This window comes from Centruroides sculpturatus, unplaced genomic scaffold, assembly GCF_000671375.1.
Source record: "Centruroides sculpturatus isolate CEXI.00-Female unplaced genomic scaffold, Cexi_2.0 scaffold72, whole genome shotgun sequence".
In the NCBI taxonomy this organism is placed as follows: domain Eukaryota; kingdom Metazoa; phylum Arthropoda; class Arachnida; order Scorpiones; family Buthidae; genus Centruroides; species Centruroides sculpturatus.
Genome location: NW_019384336.1, coordinates 575582 through 595218, shown reverse-complemented (window position 1 = coordinate 595218; position 19637 = coordinate 575582). Strand labels below are relative to the sequence as shown.

At 39.4% G+C, this 19637-nt stretch overlaps 3 protein-coding genes and 1 pseudogene across 3 annotated transcripts; 3 read left to right on the top strand and 1 right to left on the bottom strand.

Moving 5' to 3' along the window:
- Nucleotides 1-5: 5 nt before the first annotated feature.
- LOC111632186 lies at nucleotides 6-404 on the bottom strand. The gene has a single exon (XM_023376554.1). It carries the CDS (start codon nucleotides 402-404, stop codon nucleotides 6-8), a length of 399 nt encoding a protein of 132 aa, XP_023232322.1.
- LOC111632175 lies at nucleotides 268-1458 on the top strand. The gene has a single exon (XM_023376544.1). It carries the CDS (start codon nucleotides 1021-1023, stop codon nucleotides 1456-1458), a length of 438 nt encoding a protein of 145 aa, XP_023232312.1. The 5' UTR covers nucleotides 268-1020.
- Nucleotides 1459-1474: 16 nt separating this feature from the next.
- LOC111632164 lies at nucleotides 1475-4606 on the top strand (annotated as a pseudogene).
- Nucleotides 2762-3958, top strand: LOC111631917. The gene has a single exon (XM_023376258.1). The coding sequence runs from the start codon at nucleotides 2812-2814 to the stop codon at nucleotides 3391-3393; it is 582 nt and encodes a 193-aa protein (XP_023232026.1). The 5' UTR covers nucleotides 2762-2811; the 3' UTR covers nucleotides 3394-3958.
- Nucleotides 4607-19637: the final 15031 nt, after the last annotated feature.

Sequence of the window (19637 nt, the reverse complement as noted above, 5' to 3'; positions counted from 1 at the left end):
ATACGTCAAACAGCAGTGACACCTTGGTCTGAAAGGCCAATCTGAATATCTGACTCTTCTTCAGACATCAGATCAACCTCAGATATCACACCACGAGATGAATTTAAACTTCCGTGTGGTGTGACAGTCACTTCCATGTCTCCCAGTGTCTTTATTGTTAAGAGTTTTGCCGACTGTTGAGGTGAGGCTGTTTCTATCAGTAAATCTCCCGATCTCAATTTTTGAATTTTTTTCAGATGTCCAATAGTCGATTCAAACAGTTTTTGTATTAAGAAAGGAGAGCATTTCGATAAAGGTTTTTCTCCAGTTGCGTGTATTATCAGATAAGTAGGTTGACTGAAATTGTTTTCCTTGTTTCTTGGTACTTGATCTGGTCTTTGTTGTTTTATGGTTTTTGGGTCCATATTGAGAAATAAATATTCAGCTCCTAGTGACCCCACCCACCATGGGGCCCAACAAGGGGATGTCGTCACATGGGTGATTCCCATAGACTGTCACACCAGGGTTTCCCAGGAGCTATACCCTCACAATGCAGTCAAGAAGAGCACATCTGAACTGACAAGACAAAACTGTCAAGCAGGGACGCGTCCGCCCGGTCTGCATCGATCGGTTGACTCCAAGCCGAGGTCAAGAATGACTCAACGACCAGCCGATTGACTCAAACGGAGCCTGATTTGAGCCTCCCGTTTATCCGAAGCAGGGGCCAAAGCAGTGTGTTGGGGACGTTATGTTGCCCCTCAACTACCAGGATCCCTCTTTCCGGCATACAGGGTACCACGCACGGCAAACACGTGGGTGGGCGTTCAGATCCCAGGGATGGTGAAGAAGAGTTACTAAACCATCTCTGGGAGGTCCCCTCACCACGGACAGGAACCCACATCGAGGGGGCTGTAGGAAAGAGAGATTTTAGATGTAAATCTGAGAGAGGTAGAAAGGTATCGTACCACGACCGGTATACGGAATCGAGGACCGCCGACGGCAAACAATAGAGAAGAAAGGGAGTCTAAAATTAAATGTGTCATGTGTGGCTTAGTGGGAGATTTTAGCAGAAATTGCCCTTGGAGGCATATTAAGCAAGAAAGATCGAAATCCAAGGCAACACGAGTAGTTAAAATGGACGAAACTGTAAGACCCAGCGACCAGCTAATCGCCAGAGTAAACATTGATGAGGACGCGATCAGTGAGAACATACCTGCTAGCGCTAACAAAAACATTGAGCTTACTTGTCAGGATCGTCAGTTTTCTGTGATAGTGGATACCGGAGCAGAAATAACGGTAATCAGGAAGGCTCTGATACCCGATCACATGTCTCATGCTGCAAGAAAGATCAGGCTGATCGCTGCGTTCGGACAACAGGTAACTGCAGCCTTGGTTACCATTCCTGTCAGCTTAAAAAAAACGGCCGGACAGAAAGGAAGCGGATTACACCCTGGTTTTAATAATTTGCGCCCTAACTGATGAGCTTAGCGGTACCATGGATGCATTAATTTCCGCAGCCGATTATTGCTCTTCGGAGGAGGCTAAGCGAGCTGAGACGAACAAACAGATACAGTCGGTCGTGAATGAGATCATTATAGAGCGCGATGCAAGCCCGGTGGCTGATGGTGAGGACAGTATCGAGAGTTCAGACGTAAGCGACAAAAGCAAACAATCACTCCATGAGGCGCAAGTTAGAGATGAGACCCTCAACGATAGTTGGGATTTAGCTAAACAAAGAAAGAATGGGTACACCATAGAGGGGGGGTCTTTTATATCATATGGATCAGTGGTATGGCAGGAGAATGAAGCAGGTAGTTCTACCACTGGAATGTAGGGGGCAGGTACTAAAGTTGGCCCATCAGTCCCCCTGGGGAGGACATTTAGGAAGTCGCAAGACCACTAACAGAATCAGAGAAGCATTCTTCTGGCCAAGTATGGCGACGAATGTGAAGAAATATTGCCAAGCTTGCCATAGATGCCAGGTACGCGCCCCCTATCGGAAGAATGATCGTACGCCGATTAGTCCCCTCACTAGGCCAGATAGAGCGTTTCAGGTGGTGAATCTGGATGTAATTGGTCCGATCGACCCACTGTCTGCTAGAGGACACAAGTATGTCCTTTGCCTCATAGATTTATGCACGAGGTGGCCAGAAGTAAAATGCATTCGATCTTTGTCAGCTAAGACGACATGTAATGCGTTGTTACAGGTATTTTCCCAAACTAGATTCCCCAACCTGCTGTATTGTGACCTGGGCACTAACTTCACGGCACAACTCACCCAGGAGATGCTCAGGCGAATGGGCATATCTATCCGATTTTCTACTCCCGATCATCCTCAAAGCAATGGTGCAGTTTAGCAATGGAACAAAACATTCAAAAATATGTTAGCCCATGTGATACAGGAGAACAAGAGGGATTGGGATAGGATAGTTCCCTTTTTGTTAGGTGTATCGGGAGGTGCCGAGCGAGACCACTGGTGTATCCCCGTTCGAATTGTTATATGGCAGAGCTCCGACAGGTTCTTTATCTGTCCTGAGAGGCATATGGGCAGGCGACGTTAGTCCTCCAGATAGTCTAAACACCAACGTCAAGGAGTATTTAGATAAATTAACTGAAAGGATTAAGGTAGTACATAATTATGCTAATAAAAGCGCAGCGTCCCAACAACAGGTCTACACAAGCCATTATAACCGGCATGCGAGACAAAAGGAATTTGTAGTAGGAGACGCTGTCCTAGTTTTAAAGTCGCTCTGCAACTGCAAAACAGATGACAGACGGGAGGGTCTGGGTGTCATAGAGGAAAAGGTGCGCAACAAGAGTTACTTGGTAAAAATGGAGAACGGGGCGAAGAGATGGGTGCATGTTGATAAACTGAAGCAGTATGTACGTGAGATGCATTCCATCAGGGTTATATTCAAGGGGGATGACGACTTCGGCAAAGTTATGGTTGCTCCAACAACATTCGGAAAAATCGAATCTCCGTCTGGAGGAAAACAGGCAAACCTAGATTCATGTTCACAGTTAACCAAGAGGGAAAGGATAGAGTTAGGGAATGTCCTAGAGGACTACCAGAAGCTATTCGATTCAAGACCGGGGAGAATAGCTGCCAGATGCCATAGCATTGTCTTAAAGGAAGGATGGCAACCAAAACGCCTAATACCATATAGGATACCACTGGCTTTAAAATCCAAAGTGGACCAGATAATTGATGAATTACTCGAGGTTGGGTTAATCAAAAGCAGTTCCTTGGAGTTCGCTCACCCGATTGTTTGCGTTGCAAAGAAAGAGGGGAAAATCAGACTCTGTGTAGATTATAGACATTTAAACACAGGATATTTATTTGCTATAGTGCCTATGTCAGGGGTCGGCAGTTTGTCAAGTGAGAAGAGCCAAATTGTCATGAAAACAGGATAACAAAAGTACCAGAGAGCCGCATATTAATTTAAATGTGCGAAATACAACACACAACAGGGGCACCTCTAGTGGCTGTTTTCGGCATAACATTACACGGATGGACGGACACGCGTTCAATGGGTTATATATATAGATATGCTTCAAATGCTACCACTCTTATGCGACTCATATTGAACAATGCAAGTGTGGTCATATGCGGACGGCGTACGAGTCGAACTTTGTTCGGCGGCTCTATCTCATAAACTCATAAGTTATAAGGCTGCAGTGAAATGAGGTGAGGTGAAATTGGAGTTTATGTCCGAAGAGCCGCTGATTCCAACCCTTGTCCTATGTCCCATCCGACAGAGCTCATCTATCAGATTGCTGTCTCAATACATAACCTCGCTAGATTTAAGTAGAGGATATTGACAAGTGCCTCTAGATGCAAGCTGTCGACACATGACCGCCTTCATAACGCACAGGGGGGCAATTTTCTTGGGAGGTAATGCCATTCGGATTCAGGAACGCATCTGCCACTTTTCAACGTATCATGGACGAAGTTTTAGCCCCTATAAGGCTTATGCGATGGCATATATTGATGACATTGCCATCTTTTCCAATAATTGGCACGAACACTTGAGACACATGAGAAGCGTATTAGGTTCGTTACAAGACAATGGGTTTACTGTAAATATCGTTAAGTGTCAATTTGCACAACCGCATATCAGATACTTAGGGCATATCGTTGGGTCAGGTCATCATAACCCCGATCCTGATAGAGTTGAGGCAATCACCAGGTTAGAACTACCAAAACAAAAAAGCAAATGTGTAGTTTCTTGGGAATCTGCGCCTAATACCAAGACTATATCGAAGGTTTTGCCAATGTGACGGCACCCTTAACCAATTTATTGGATCGCCAATCTCCTAACGTCATAAATTGGGACCCTGTGGCCACCCAAGCCTTTTGTGCAATCAAGGAGGTCATTTGCGTTGAGATATGTAGGCAACATATTATGTAAGCATGTAATCATGTGTCATGTAAACATGTAATCATAAATGCAAATGACCCCCTTCATCAGGTGAGGTCAGGTGATCATTTGCGCAATGTGTCGAGGGAAGCGTCAGTATATAAATCCGTTTGCCGAGGTGCTGAACTAATGAAATCAATATGCCGAAGGCGATCTGTAAAGATATACGTGCTTTAATAGTGAAACACCACGATGAAGGTGCCACCCAGGAGGAAATTGCAGAAATGTTTTCCATATCAACCCGAACTGTGGCGAGAGTCATCCGGCTACGGCAGGAAACGGGATCGTTGTCGCCGAGAAAGGTGCCGGGCCGAGCCCGCAAGACAACGGCCGACCAGGATGCTCGCCTCGCTGCTGCCTCGGAGGCGAGCCCTTTCAAAATGGCTACTACTCTCAGGAGGGAGCACATTCTAGACGTGTTGGCATCCACTGTTAAACGAAGGTATGTAACATTTGTAATATAATACTGACACTTCCAGCAAAAAATATTTCTATGGAAATGTCAATATTACAGAAATACAACTGTGTTAACGTGTTCTTGCGTATACAGAAATGTAGGAAACAGGATAATATATATATTTGTTTTAATAATAGGTTAAAAGAACGCAACCTTCATGGCCGCAGAGCAGCTAAGAAACAGATATTAACCGAAAGCAATAAGGTTGATAGGGTGGAATTTGCCCAGACCTATGCAAACTGGACAGTGGATGACTGGGCAAATGTCATCTTTTCCGATGAAACTACATTCTCCTCCGAGAATAGCGGGACCATTTGGGTGCGCCGACCACCATCGACGCGTTTTGACGCGAAATACGTGTGGCGCACCCAACGAAGCGGTCGCTTCTCAGTAGGTGAGTTTTTACATTTCATATGGTCGTCCATGTGTCGATCACAACTTGATTTGACGTTTTCTGTTTGCAGCTATGTGGGGCTGGATGAGTTTAGCGGGACCTGGGGAGTTGGTCAGAATTGACGCCCACCTTGACACAACACAATACCTCCATATATTGGAAGATGTGCTATTGCCAACAGTGAATGCAGTGTTCGGTTCCAAGGTGGTTTGTGCAAGACCGCTCCCCGGTCCACACATCCCGAAGAATGCAGGAATGGCTGCAGGAGCAGAATGTGTTGGTAGACATGAAATGGCCCCCCAGGGGGCAGACCTCAACCCCATCGAGCATGTATGGGCAAAAATTACAGAGCCCATTCAAGCGGCCACTCCAGACGAACTGTGGAGCATAGTCAGCCGTCGGTGGGAGAAACTGCGCGAGGGCATACTTTGCAAAAGTCTTCTCGCAAGTATGCCCTTGCGAATGGCTGCGGTCGTCGATAAATGCAGGGACTGAACGAGGTATTGACTCTCTCCCCTCCGTCCGCAAAGTATATTTTTTTTTGTTATATCTGTGGTAAGAACACCACACTGTTTACTAATTTTGTAAACACTTAATAAATGTATATAGTCATTTGTAATCTGTGTGTTTCTTATAAGAAGTCATGAAAACGTTGCACAATTAACCGTTATAGTTATTATAACTGTTACTTGGCATTAATGTGCATTACTGGCAGATTGGTCGCTTCGTTTGTTATATCTGATTCGCAGCCAATACGGTTTGTGATCTACAGGGTGTGACCTGCAGGAACATCCAATCAAGCAAGTAGAAGAAGGTGTGGCTAACACCTTTTAACAAATCGTGTTCAAGGAAATTTACCGATGTTTTATTGGATAATAACAAACCAATATAGTTTGTGTTTTGTCTCTCAAGTAGAAAATTTAATCAGTAAGTAATAAAGTGGCAAGATTGTGAAAAGGGGAGAGAAAGCAAATTCAGAAGAAAAAAGAGTTGAGGAGAGAAACGTAAATTTACAAAACACTGAGGCATGTCACCTTTGCAGTTGAACTTGTTTATTTAGAAAAAAAATTGAAATCTTAAACAGCGATTCTTCGAACTAACATATTAGTTCCAAATTCCCGTTGTTGCTCTTCAATCGACAAAAATGTAAAAGTCTCATTACCTGGTTTGACATTCGTGAACATTACAAATCGTGTGTTCCACGAGTCTCATCAAAACCCGAACTTAGTTGATAGCGATAATGCAATGTATCGCTCTTAATTATGTCATGTAAAATGTTTATTTTCATTTGATTGCAAAACACTGTAAGATTGTTTCCAGTAGCTTAACCCCTTCATTAGAAAGCCTTCGAAATCACGCGCTGAAAAATGTATAGCTTTTGATTACTTACAAAAATATTTAGTAGAAATGTAAAAAAGTGTGTATATTTATTATTTATAATACGGCGAAAACGTTCCCTGAATGCCCTCTTTTCCGGATAAACAACTTTACAGGCAACTTCACGCCTGCAATGATGGCTTTCCCATAGAAATTCTGTGTGATGCGTGGAAAGCTGCCATTCGTAGATTACATCACATGAGCTTTAAATAATAATTAAAAACATATAAAAGAAAATTACAAGGTATAAAAATAGTTATAACGTAATATATCATGTGATACGTGAATACTTACAAAAAATAAAAGGTCGATTCGAATATAATGTGAATTTAAAAATTAATAAAAACAAAATTTGAATACAATGAGATCTGTTTATAAAAGTGCAATATATTTTATTAATATATATATATAATAACAAAGAAGAGATATGAAAACATTTTTTGCAAACTTGAACTCTCAAGAAATATTTATTTATTATATAAATCACGGAATGCTCGTTACCATTTTAATTCATAAACTTTATACAAGTAGAATTTATAACAAATCGATTTAGAACATGATAAAAACACTTTTATAACCAAAGCGGTAATATATTATAAAAAATGTATTAAAAATAAACAGTTCTGACAAAACTGATTCTTACATATCAAGGACAACATTCCGTTCAATGAAATTAAACGGTAACCTTGACATCTGACCCGCCTCCAACAAGGAAGGGAGTTCTTGTTTACAGAGTAACGTGATACTTCGTGCATTGTTGCCGTTAACGGTGGGTGTGGATGGCAGCTCACTTGACTCCCTGTTGTAAAAGTAATAAACTATAACCGACCTTGACAAACGTGTCTAGTTACTAAGAATAACAAGTGGGGAGAAGTTCTTTAAACAGTAATAAAAAGCGGTTCATTAAGGAATTCTCCTGCTATACTAGTATTACCGCAATAGCAATAAACAATTAACAATGGACTTTGAAAGACAGTCAATTCCTATCCGATTACAAAAGAACCGACGACAATCCGTGAAAGTTGAGATAATCTATTGGCAAGAGAAAGCTTATCTGTTTACTTTAAAGCCGTATCGTCTCTAATTACAGGAAATTAAACTAAGTTAAACATTATAAAGACAGAAAAGTATCAAAATAACAGATATAATCATAATTTGTGATAATCAGGGCCACGATTTTAAAATAAAAACGCTAAGCAAGCAGTGATAAGCGGCTAGTAATGTCAACCTGTATCACGCTTGACTGCACACTGAAGTCCCTCCGGCTTGATTTCCTCACCCCTATTAAAGCAAATCGGACCAGTCCACTTCAAACACAGTTGCTAACAGGTACTGCATCCTGGCGTATTACGTCATCAACTTCCTGTGCTGCGCAATCGATCGACAACCTGACAAACTCATTGAGCGGAGCTGACCTCCGACCATAATGCTTGTCTAACAGTCGATCGATTGCGCATGGGCGGAAGAAGTTCACTTGATAAGCCAGGACGTCCTACCTGTTATCAAAGGTGTTTGGAGTGGACTGATCCGATTTGCGCCGTAATAGGGGCGAGGAAATCGAGTCAGAGGGGCTTCTGTGTGCAGTCAAGCGTGATACGGGTTGACATTACTAGTCGCTCATCACTGTTTGCTTAGCGTTTGCCGTTTTTATTTTAAAATCGTATAATCGCGGCCCTTATTATCAGAAATTATGATTATATCTGTTATTTTGATACTTTTGTTTATTTATAATGTTTTAATTACTTTATTTTCTTGTAGTTAGAGACGATACGGCTTTAAAATAAACAGATCAGCTTTCTCTTGCCAACAAATTATCTCAACTTTCACCGATTGTCGTCGGTTCCTTTGTAATCGGATAGGAATTGACCGTATTTCAAAGTCCAGTGTTAATTGTTTATTGCTCTTGCGGTAATGTGAGTAGACAGGGAGAGTCCTTTAATGAACCGCCAATTGTTTTACGACTGTTTAAACTACTTCTCCCCACTTGTTATTTTTAGTAACTAGACACGTTTGTCAAGGTCGGTTAAAGTTTATTACTTTCACAACAGTGTGTCAAGTGAGCTGCCATCCACGCCCACTGTTAATGACAACAACGCGCGAAGTATCACGCTACTCTGTAAATAAGAACTCCCTTCCTTGTTGGAGGCGGGTCAGATGTCAAGGTTACTGTAATTTTATTGAACAGAATGTTGTCCTTGATATTTAAGAATCAGTTTTGTCAGAACTGTTTACTTTTAATACATTTTTTATAATTTATTTCCGCTTCGGATATAAAATTGTTTTTATCATGTTCTAAATCGATTTGTTATAAATTATACTTGTATAAACTTTATGAATTAAAATTGCAATGAACATTCCGTTGTTTGCATAATGAATAAATATTTCTTGAGAGTTCAAGTTTGCAAAAAATGTTTTCATATCTCTTCTTCGTCATTATATATATATATTAATAAAAAAGATTGGCATTTTATAAACAGATGTCATTGTATTCAATTGTTTTTTATACTTCTTAAAATCACATTATATTCGATTCGACCTTTTATATTTTGTAAGTATTCACGTATCACATGATATGTCATTCGTTTATTTCTATACTACTTACGTAATAACTATTTTTGTATCTTTTAATTTTATTTTGTATGTTTTTAATTATTATTTAAAGCGAATGTGATCTAATCTACGTATGGCAGCTTTCCACGCATCACATAGGATTTCTACGGGAAAGCAATCATTGCAGGCGTGAAGTTGCCTGTAAAGTTGTTTATCCGGGAAAGATGCCATTCAGGAACCATTTTCGACGTATTACAAATAATAAACATACACACTTTTTTACAGTTCTAATAAATATTTTTTAAATATTCAAAAGCTACACGTTTTTCAGCACGTGATTTCGAAAGAAGCTTTCTAATGAAGGGGTTAAACTATTGGAAACAATCTTATGGTGTTTTGAAATAGAATGAAAATAAATATTTTACATGGCACAATTAACGGCGATACATCGCATTATCGCCATCAACTACTTTCGCGTTCTGATTACACTCGAGGAACACACGATTTTTATTGTTCACGAATGTCTAACCAGGTAATGAGACTTTTACATTTTGGTCGATTGGAGAGCAACAACAGGAACTTGGAACTAATATGTTACTTCGGAGATTCACTGTTTAAGATGTCAATTTTTTTCCTACTTATACAAGTTCAACTGCAAAGGTTACATGCCTCAGTGTTTTCTAAAATTACGTTTCTCTCCGCAACATTTTTTCCTTCTGAATTTGCTTTCTCTCCCCTTTTCGCAAGCTCGCCACTTTATTACTTACTGATTAAATTTTCTAGTTGAGAGACAAAACACAAACTATATTGGTTTGTTATTATCCAATAAATCATCGGTAAATTTCCTTGAACATGATTTGTTAACAGGTGTTAGCCACACCCTCTTCTACTTGCTTGATTTCATATTCCTGTCGGTCACACCCTGTAGGTCACAAACCGTATTGGCCGTCAATCGTTACGGAATATATGCGAATCGCGAATCAGAGATAACAAATATATCTAAGTTTACTGTTTAATTTCATTGAACAGAATGTTGTCCATGATATTTAATATATCAGTTTTGTCAGAACTGTTTATTTTTAATACATTTTTTATAATTTATTTCCGCTTGCGTTATAACATTGTTTTTATTGTGTTTTAAATCGATTTCTTTTAAATTATACTTGTATACAGTTTATGAATTAAAAATACAATGAACATACCCTTGTTTGTATAATGATTTCATATTTCTTGCGAGTTCAAGTTTGCAAAAAATGTTTTCATATCTCTTCTTCGTCATTATATATATATATATTAATAAAAATGATTGTCATTTTATAAACAGATGTCATTGTAATCAAATTTCTGTTATTACATTTTTAAATTCACATTATATTTGAGGCGACCTGTTACATTTTATAAGTATTCAGGTATCACATGATATGTCATTCGTTTCATTCTATACTACTTACGTTATAAGTATGTTTATATGTTTTAATGTTCTTTTACATGTTTTTAAATATTATGTAAAGAGAATGGGAAATATTCTACGAATGGCAGCTTTCCTCGCATCATGTAGAATTTCTACGGGAAAGCCATCAGTGCAGGCGTGACGTTGCCTCTAACGTTGTTTATCCGGGTCAGATGCCATTCAGGACCAATGGGCATTCAACGGCTGAATTGCGTAATGTGGTTCATTTATCAGAATATTCGAAGTGAAAACCTATAGCAATTGGAAGAAGACTGTGGCCATAAATAATGACAGATTTTAGTCAATGTAATTTCTGTCTATTACCATGAAATTAAATGCAATTGTCTATGGAATCGAGAGTATATAAAGGCTTTGCCGAAAGTGCTGGATTGATGAGCATGCCTAAAGCACTGAGCAACGACTTACGTGAGCGAATCATAGCTCACAGAGCGGAAGGGAAAACAATAGCGGATATCGCGCAGTGTCTGCGTATATCATCAAGAACTGTATCGAGAATAATAAAAAAACATCAGGACACCGCCTCTGTGTCTGCAGGGCGATCGTCCGGACGTCCGCGATTAACGACTCCTAATCAGGATGAACTGCTGATAGCGGCAAGCCGGGCGAATCCTTTCGCTACCGCCTCATCACATGGCGATGGGGCTAAATGTGTCTACTAACACAGTAAAGAGAAGGTATGTAACATTTGTAGTATAATATTGCAAGTTTCCAACCAAATGAGTTTCAGTCGCTATGTTTAACCTCCAGACATTTTTATTAACATGCTGTTGCGTATACAGAAATGTTGGAAACAGGATAACATACATGTTTTTTATTCATAGGTTGCGAGAGGCCAAACTATACGGAAGGAAGGCGGCAATGAAAGAAAACCTTACCCTACGTAACATGATAGACAGGTTGGGGTTTGCATACGTCTATCAGGGGTGGAATGCCGACGAATGGCAAAATGTAATTTTTTCAGATGAAAAAATTTTTTCATCTGCAAACACCGGCCCTGTGTGGGTGCGTCGACCACCCTGTACTCGACATGATCGTGAGTACGTTTGGAGCACCCAAAGAAGCGGGCGTTTTACAATTGGTGAGTGTTTTAATGTTGTGTTTTTGTATCATTAAACTCTTGAACATGACAACTTATCTGCTTGTGCATTATATAAATCACAACTTTATGGACTTTTTCTGTTTACAGGTATATGGGGATGGATGTCCGCCACTGGTCCCGGGGAGTTGGTCCGCATAGACGGTCACCTCACCGCCGTGCAATACCTCGAAATCCTGGAGCAGGTATTGTTGCCGACGGTGAGGGCTGTCTACGGAGAAGAACGTTTCTTCTTCGTTCATGACCGCTCCCCGGTCCACACAGCTGGCATAGTAAATACATGGATGGAACAACATCCGCAAGTTGCGGACATGAGATGGCCGGGGAGAGGGGCGGACCTCAANAATCGATTTAAAACACAATAAAAACAATGTTATAACGCAAGCGGAAATAAATTATAAAAAATGTATTAAAAATAAACAGTTCTGACAAAACTGATATATTAAATATCATGGACAACATTCTGTTCAATGAAATTAAACAGTAAACTTAGATATATTTGTTATCTCTGATTCGCGAGTCGCATATATTCCGTAACGATTGACGGCCAATACGGTTTGTGACCTACAGGGTGTGACCGACAGGAATATGAAATCAAGCAAGTAGAAGAGGGTGTGGCTAACACCTGTTAACAAATCATGTTCAAGGAAATTTACCGATGATTTATTGGATAATAACAAACCAATATAGTTTGTGTTTTGTCTCTCAACTAGAAAATTTAATCAGTAAGTAATAAAGTGGCGAGCTTGCGAAAAGGGGAGAGAAAGCAAATTCAGAAGGAAAAAATGTTGCGGAGAGAAACGTAATTTTAGAAAACACTGAGGCATGTAACCTTTGCAGTTGAACTTGTATAAGTAGGAAAAAAATTGACATCTTAAACAGTGAATCTCCGAAGTAACATATTAGTTCCAAGTTCCTGTTGTTGCTCTCCAATCGACCAAAATGTAAAAGTCTCATTACCTGGTTAGACATTCGTGAACAATAAAAATCGTGTGTTCCTCGAGTGTAATCAGAACGCGAAAGTAGTTGATGGCGATAATGCGATGTATCGCCGTTAATTGTGCCATGTAAAATATTTATTTTCATTCTATTTCAAAACACCATAAGATTGTTTCCAATAGTTTAACCCCTTCATTAGAAAGCTTCTTTCGAAATCACGTGCTGAAAAACGTGTAGCTTTTGAATATTTAAAAAATATTTATTAGAACTGTAAAAAAGTGTGTATGTTTATTATTTGTAATACGTCGAAAATGGTTCCTGAATGGCATCTTTCCCGGATAAACAACTTTACAGGCAACTTCACGCCTGCAATGATTGCTTTCCCGTAGAAATCCTATGTGATGCGTGGAAAGCTGCCATACGTAGATTAGATCACATTCGCTTTAAATAATAATTAAAAACATACAAAATAAAATTAAAAGATACAAAAATAGTTATTACGTAAGTAGTATAGAAATAAACGAATGACATATCATGTGATACGTGAATACTTACAAAATATAAAAGGTCGAATCGAATATAATGTGATTTTAAGAAGTATAAAAAACAATTGAATACAATGACATCTGTTTATAAAATGCCAATCTTTTTTATTAATATATATATATAATGACGAAGAAGATATATGAAAACATTTATTGCAAACTTGAACTCTCAAGAAATATTTATTCATTATACAAACAACGTAATGTTCATTGCAATTTTAATTCATAAACTTTATACAAGTATAATTTAAAAGAAATCGATTTAGAACATGATAAAAACAATTTTATAACCGAAGCGGAAATAAATTATAAAAAATGTATTAAAAATAAACAGTTCTGACAAAACTGATTTATTAAAAAGCATGGACAACATTCTGTTCAATGAAATTAAACAGTAACGTTGACATCTGACCCACCTCCAACAAGGAAAGGAGTTTTTGTTTAGAGAGTAACGTGATACTTCGCGCGTTGTTGTCATTACCGGTGGGTGTGGGTGGCAGCTCACTTGACACTCTGTTGTGAAAGTAATAAACCTTAACCGACCTTGACAGACTTCTCTACTTACTAAGAATAACAAGTGGGGAGAAGTAGTTTAAACAGTCGTAAAACAATTGGCGGTTCATTAAAGGTCTCTCCCTGTCTACTCACATTACCGCAAGAGCAATAAACACTTAACACTGGACTTTAAAACACGGTCAATTCCTATCCGATTACAAAGGAACCGACGACAATCGGTGAAAGTTGAGATAATCTATTGGCAAGAGAAAGCTGATCTGTTTATTTTAAAGCCGTATCGTCTCTAACTAGAAGAAAATAAAGTAATTAAAACATTATAAATAAACAAAAGTATCAAAATAACAGATATAATCATAATTTCTGATAATAAGGGCCGCGATTATACGATTTTAAAATAAAAACGGCAAACGCTAAGCAAACAGTGATGAGCGACTAGTAATGTCAACCCGTATCATGCTTGACTGCACACAGAAGCCCCTCTGACTCGATTTCCTCGCCCCTATTACGGCGCAAATTGGATCAGTCCACTCCAAACACCTTTGATAACAGGTAGGACGTCCTGGCTTATCAAGTGAACTTCTTCCGCCCATGCGCAATCGATCGACTGTTAGACAAGCATTATGGTCGGAGGTGTACATATACCCTTTCTGATTGTGTAAATGCGTTTGCTTTATTTTTGGTACTGTGCATGACAAGCATCATATTCATTATTGTTACTTACTCTACATTATGTATTTTGTATGTGTTTTATTCATCTCAGTTCTGAAACTTGTACTTTTGGCATTTATTAGTTTGTGTTAGTCACTTATCTCCAACAGCATGTATTTACGGTATTTGTCCTCTTACCAATTTTCTTTGTAAACTATATTCATTGTCGCGACTCACCCAGTTGTATGTAAACGGTACCGGTAATGTACCTTTGGAATATTATCAATAAAAAATATCTCTATCTAGTGATTTGAAGCTAGTCGTTTTTTAACGACTAGCAGAGACATGGCAAAACGTGTGGAATGCACAAATCCACAATAAACTACACGAGATCAAACCTGTGATAGAAAATTGGGCACATAATAAACAGTATGATGTTATCCTTACTCATTTGAGAATTGGACATACTCGACTGACTCATCAATACTTCTGAAGGGTGATGACCAGCCAGAATGTGAGTATTGCAACTGCTTTCTAAGTGTAAAGCACATACTGTGCAATAGCTCTGCCTTTGAGAAAAGGCATAGAGAGTATTTTGGAAATTCAAGTCTGACAGTTGTGTACAAACAAAGGCCAAATCTTGACTTTTAGAAAGTCCAGTAAGATTTCATTAATATGTATAAACAGTTTTGATTGATTATTTATATTGTTGTATATGTTTGTTGTTGTTTTTGTTTATTTATTTATTTAATTTTGTAATATGTTTGTTGTTTGTCAGGTTTAAAAATTTTTTACCATTTGCCCTGGTGCAGCTAAGCCTATATGGATCTTGCACCAAAAAACCATAACCAACCAACAAACCAACCAACCAAATTTAGACTTGAAGTAATTCAACAAATTACAGAAAAATACAATCCTTTATATGACTTCTGCCATACAAAATGTGGACACTCCATCAAATACTAAAGTCCAAATACACTAAAAATAGAAAAACATTTCCTTTCTCTTATTCCACCCACCGAAAAAATAAAACTCCCTACAAAAGATGCCACATTTGTGAAGACGCATTCAAACCCGTTATGAGTGTAGAAAATGTAATGTTGCATTATGCATTACTTTTTGCATGGAGATACAACTAAAATACAATTATTGTATGGTATATTTTTATTTATTTACTTCGTATTAACATGGTAGTGTATTGTATTTACAAATAATATTGTATACAGAATGTATCAGTAAAGCGGTTACAAACTTCAGGAGAGATAGAGAAGGGAAATCACAGCAATGTGTGAGGACCCAACCGAGGTCTGAATCATGTAAATCGCGATATTCCTATGATTATATAATAACAATAAATTAAATATGAGAGGGATAAGAAAATCCTATAATTTAAACAACACAACACAAAATGTTGACAAGTCTCAGATGACTCGAACACGTGTTAAACTAACTGTCAATGTCAGATTGAAAAGTTATAAGTCAGAGTCAAGTGGTCATATGCAGGTAGAACTTTGACCCCAGCGCTCATAAACAGTCAATCTAGGGAAACAATTTCGGAAAATAGGAAAAGATTTAAAAGAGATAAATCATTGCATATGATTATTCGAGTACCCAGATGACAGAAATCGCGACTAACAAAGCTAAATTATAAGCGCAAGTCTTGCAATTTTGTCAACAATCCCCAAGCACAATCAACAGAAAGGTGTCGAGTGGACACCTGGAATCGGACCTTTCCCGTGACACGAGTCAATCTCGGTTTTCCCCAAAACAAAAGAGAGACCAATTGGGAAGTGAGGAAGGGGACGAGGGGCCAATCAGAAGTCTGAATAGTGGGAGGAAAAAACTATAAAAATCAAGGTCAAGAGGGCTCTCCTCCATAGTCCATGAAAGGTCGTGATTTAAATTGTGGTGTGTCGTCGCCAAGAACTTTGGACTCCACCGCTTCCTCCTTCCGATCGTCCGCCTAGCTCAGCGACATCATCTCGTCTGCCCCGGGGCCAGACAGACGCCGAAGTCCTCCCCTCTTTGCATCTTCGACGAGAAGAACCTGAGTGAAGGACTGTCAATGTAAACATAAATGTTAACAAATAAACGGCTTTCTTGTGTAAAACACTTGTTGCCTCCTCCGTCACAGCCCACATACATACAACCCTTAGGTTCATCCTGACGCGAGATTAATAGCTCCCACCTAGGAGACGGCAGCCTTACACAGGTGCCATGAAGTGGGTTTCAAGTCCCCTACTTCCCGAGTCGGCCATCTTACAAATGCTTACCTGACACAGTAGTGATGACACAAAACACAAGAAAGAAGGGACATGAACAGGTGAAAAAATATGTTTGATTTTTTCTGTACTAAGAATAATAAAGGTTTGTAAAATTACGACCCAGAGCCATGATGCAAACCTCACTTTAGTTAGTTAGTTAGTTACATTAGGGTTTACTGGCGCAAGGGCCACATAGACCAAGCTGCGCCATGTCATATGGTAAAATAATATAAACTAATATAAATAAATATATAATGTAAAATATTAAATAAATAAATAAAATAATAAATAACAAAAATACATAACGGTACACATGTATATAATAACAACATATAAAAAGATAAATAGATAAATCAATAATCAAATTTGTTTATAATAATTAGTAACTTTCAGAAAGTTCAATAATTTATCAAGATTTGGACTCTGACCCAGAATCTCTTTAAAACTTGCATTTCCAAAATGCTGTCTACGTATCCTCTCAGAGGCAATGCAGTTGCAAAGTATGTGTTTAACACTTACAGTACAGTTACAATATTGGCATAATGCCTGGTCTTCACCCTTCAAAAGGTATAGATGAGTCAACTGAGTTTGCCCAATTCTCAAACGAGTAAGAATAACTTCAGATCTCCTGTCATAATGTTTATTAGTGTCCAGTTTTCTATATTCGGCTTGATCTCGTGTAGTTTATTGTGGATTTGTGCATTCCACATGTTTTGCCATCGCTCTGCAAGTCGTTTTTTAACTACTAGCTTCAAATCACTTCCTTCGATACACATTTCATGCTGTGAAGGACTAGCTGCCTTTGCAGCTGCATCAGCTTCTTCGTTCCCTCTTATGCCGACGTGTCCAGGTACCCAACAAAATTTTATATAGAGATTCCTCGTAAAAAGATGGCAAATAAGATTATGAATTTTAATCACTATAGAGTGAGAACTAGGTTCGCACGAGATCAAAGCCTGAAGTGCACTAACCCACATCGAGGGGAAGCCTGAAGTGCACTAACTCCCCCTCGATGTGGGATCCTGTCCGTGGTGAGGGGACCTCCCAGAGATGGTTTAGTAACTCTTCTTCACCATCCCTGGGATCTGAACGCCCACCCACGTGTTTGCCGTGTCCCGTATGCCGGAAAGGGGGATCCTGGTAGTTGAGGGGCAACATAACGTCCCCAACACACTGCTTTGGCCTCTGCTTCGGATAAACAGGAGGCTCAAATCAGGCTCCGTTTGAGTCAATCGGCTGATTGTTGAGTCATTCTTGACCTCGGCCTGGAGTCAACCAATCGATGCAGACCGGGCAGACACGTCAGACAAGATGTACTCTTCTTGACTGCATTGTGAGGGTATAGCTCCTGGGAAACCCTGGTGTGACGGTCTATGGGAGTCTCCCATGTGACGGCATCCCCTTGTTGGGCCCCATGGTGGGTGGGGTCACTGGGAGCTGAATATTTAAATTATAATTATGGATTCCAAAAATTCCAAACAACCTGAAGCATCAATATCAAAGACCAAAGAAAAGACCTCCAGCCCACCTGCTTACTTAATAGTGCATGCAACTGGAGAAAACCCCTCGCTAAGTGTTCTCCTTTTTTGATTCAAAAGTTATTCGAATCAACCATCGGGCATCTAAAAAACATACAAAAATTGAGGTCAGGGGACCTACTAGTAGAAACAGCCTCCCCTCAACAAACAACAAAGCTTTCAACAATGAAGACTCTCGGAGACATGGGAATATTAGTCACACCACACAGAAGTTTGAACTCATCACGTGGTGTGATATCTGAGTACGATTTGATGTCTGAAGACGAATCAGACATTCAGACCGGCCTGTTGGACCAAGGTGTCACTTCTGTCCGACGCATCTCGATTCGTCGAGACGGCAAGTTGATACCCACAAAACATTTAATTCTCACATTCGACAACCCGACATTGCCATCCTTCGTTACAGCAGGATACTTGCGCTGCCCAGTTCGCCCTTATATTCCAAATCCGCTGCGATGTTTCAAATGCCAGTGATTTGGACACTCCCAGACCTCCTGCCGAGGCAAAAGCTTATGTGCACAGTGTGGAATTGAAGGTCACGACAGTACTGAATGTAAAAGTACTCCACACTGTGTGAACTGTAAAGATACCCATCCTGCTTACTCCCGGAAATGCCCTGCATGGCAAAGAGAAAAGGAGATTCAACGGGTGAAAACTGTGAAAAATGTATCTTATCCAGAAGCCCGTCGCATGGTCACTCCAAGTGCACCATTGCAGCAAAAGACATTTGCTGCAGTTTTGAAATCTACTAAGACATGTGGAATTCAAACAGATATTTCTGTTCCCCCAAGTGAATCTCTTACCCGCCATGCAAAGTGTTTATTGATCCCATCTGCACAAACAGAACAAAAAGAGAACACAAAGGCCAAAATTTCTGTAACTAAAACCGTAATAACAACCAGAAATATGGGTTCTAAAAAAGCCAGTAAGAACCCACTTAACAAACAAAAAGCAAAATCAGCCCTTTCTAGAGTCTCAAAAAAATCAGAAGCTCAATCTATGAGCGAGTTTTCTGACATATCTGACGAAGAGCCTAATATGGAGGTGACAAAACCAACGTCACCTCCAAAAGAAAAACCCCCTGTTAAATTAAAGAGGGATAACCTCGCTAAGAATGCTGCCTCAAACACATAATGGGTTATAAAATAACCCAATGGAACTGTCGTGGTTTTCGCAACAACTTCTCTGACATTAAACACTTGACATCATCTACCCAATCTCTCTGCGTGGCACTCCAGGAAACTTATTTAAAACCTGGAGAAAATATTTTTTTAAAAGGATTTGATCTATACCGCAAGGATGATGATAGCCACAACCGTGCCAGTGGAGGTGTGGCTATCCTGGTTTCAAATCGCACTCCATCCTCACCGGTACAAATAACCACTGATTTGCAAGCTGTGGCAGTCAGAATTTCAATTGGAGTAACTGTCACAGTTTGCTCT

Bases quoted from the DNA above. Each gene is read 5' to 3' on its own strand.
- LOC111632186 (XM_023376554.1), bottom strand. From the start codon at position 404: ATGGACCCAAAAACCATAAAACAACAAAGACCAGATCAAGTACCAAGA.
- LOC111632175 (XM_023376544.1), top strand. From the start codon at position 1,021: ATGTGTGGCTTAGTGGGAGATTTTAGCAGAAATTGCCCTTGGAGGCAT.
- LOC111631917 (XM_023376258.1), top strand. From the start codon at position 2,812: ATGGAGAACGGGGCGAAGAGATGGGTGCATGTTGATAAACTGAAGCAG.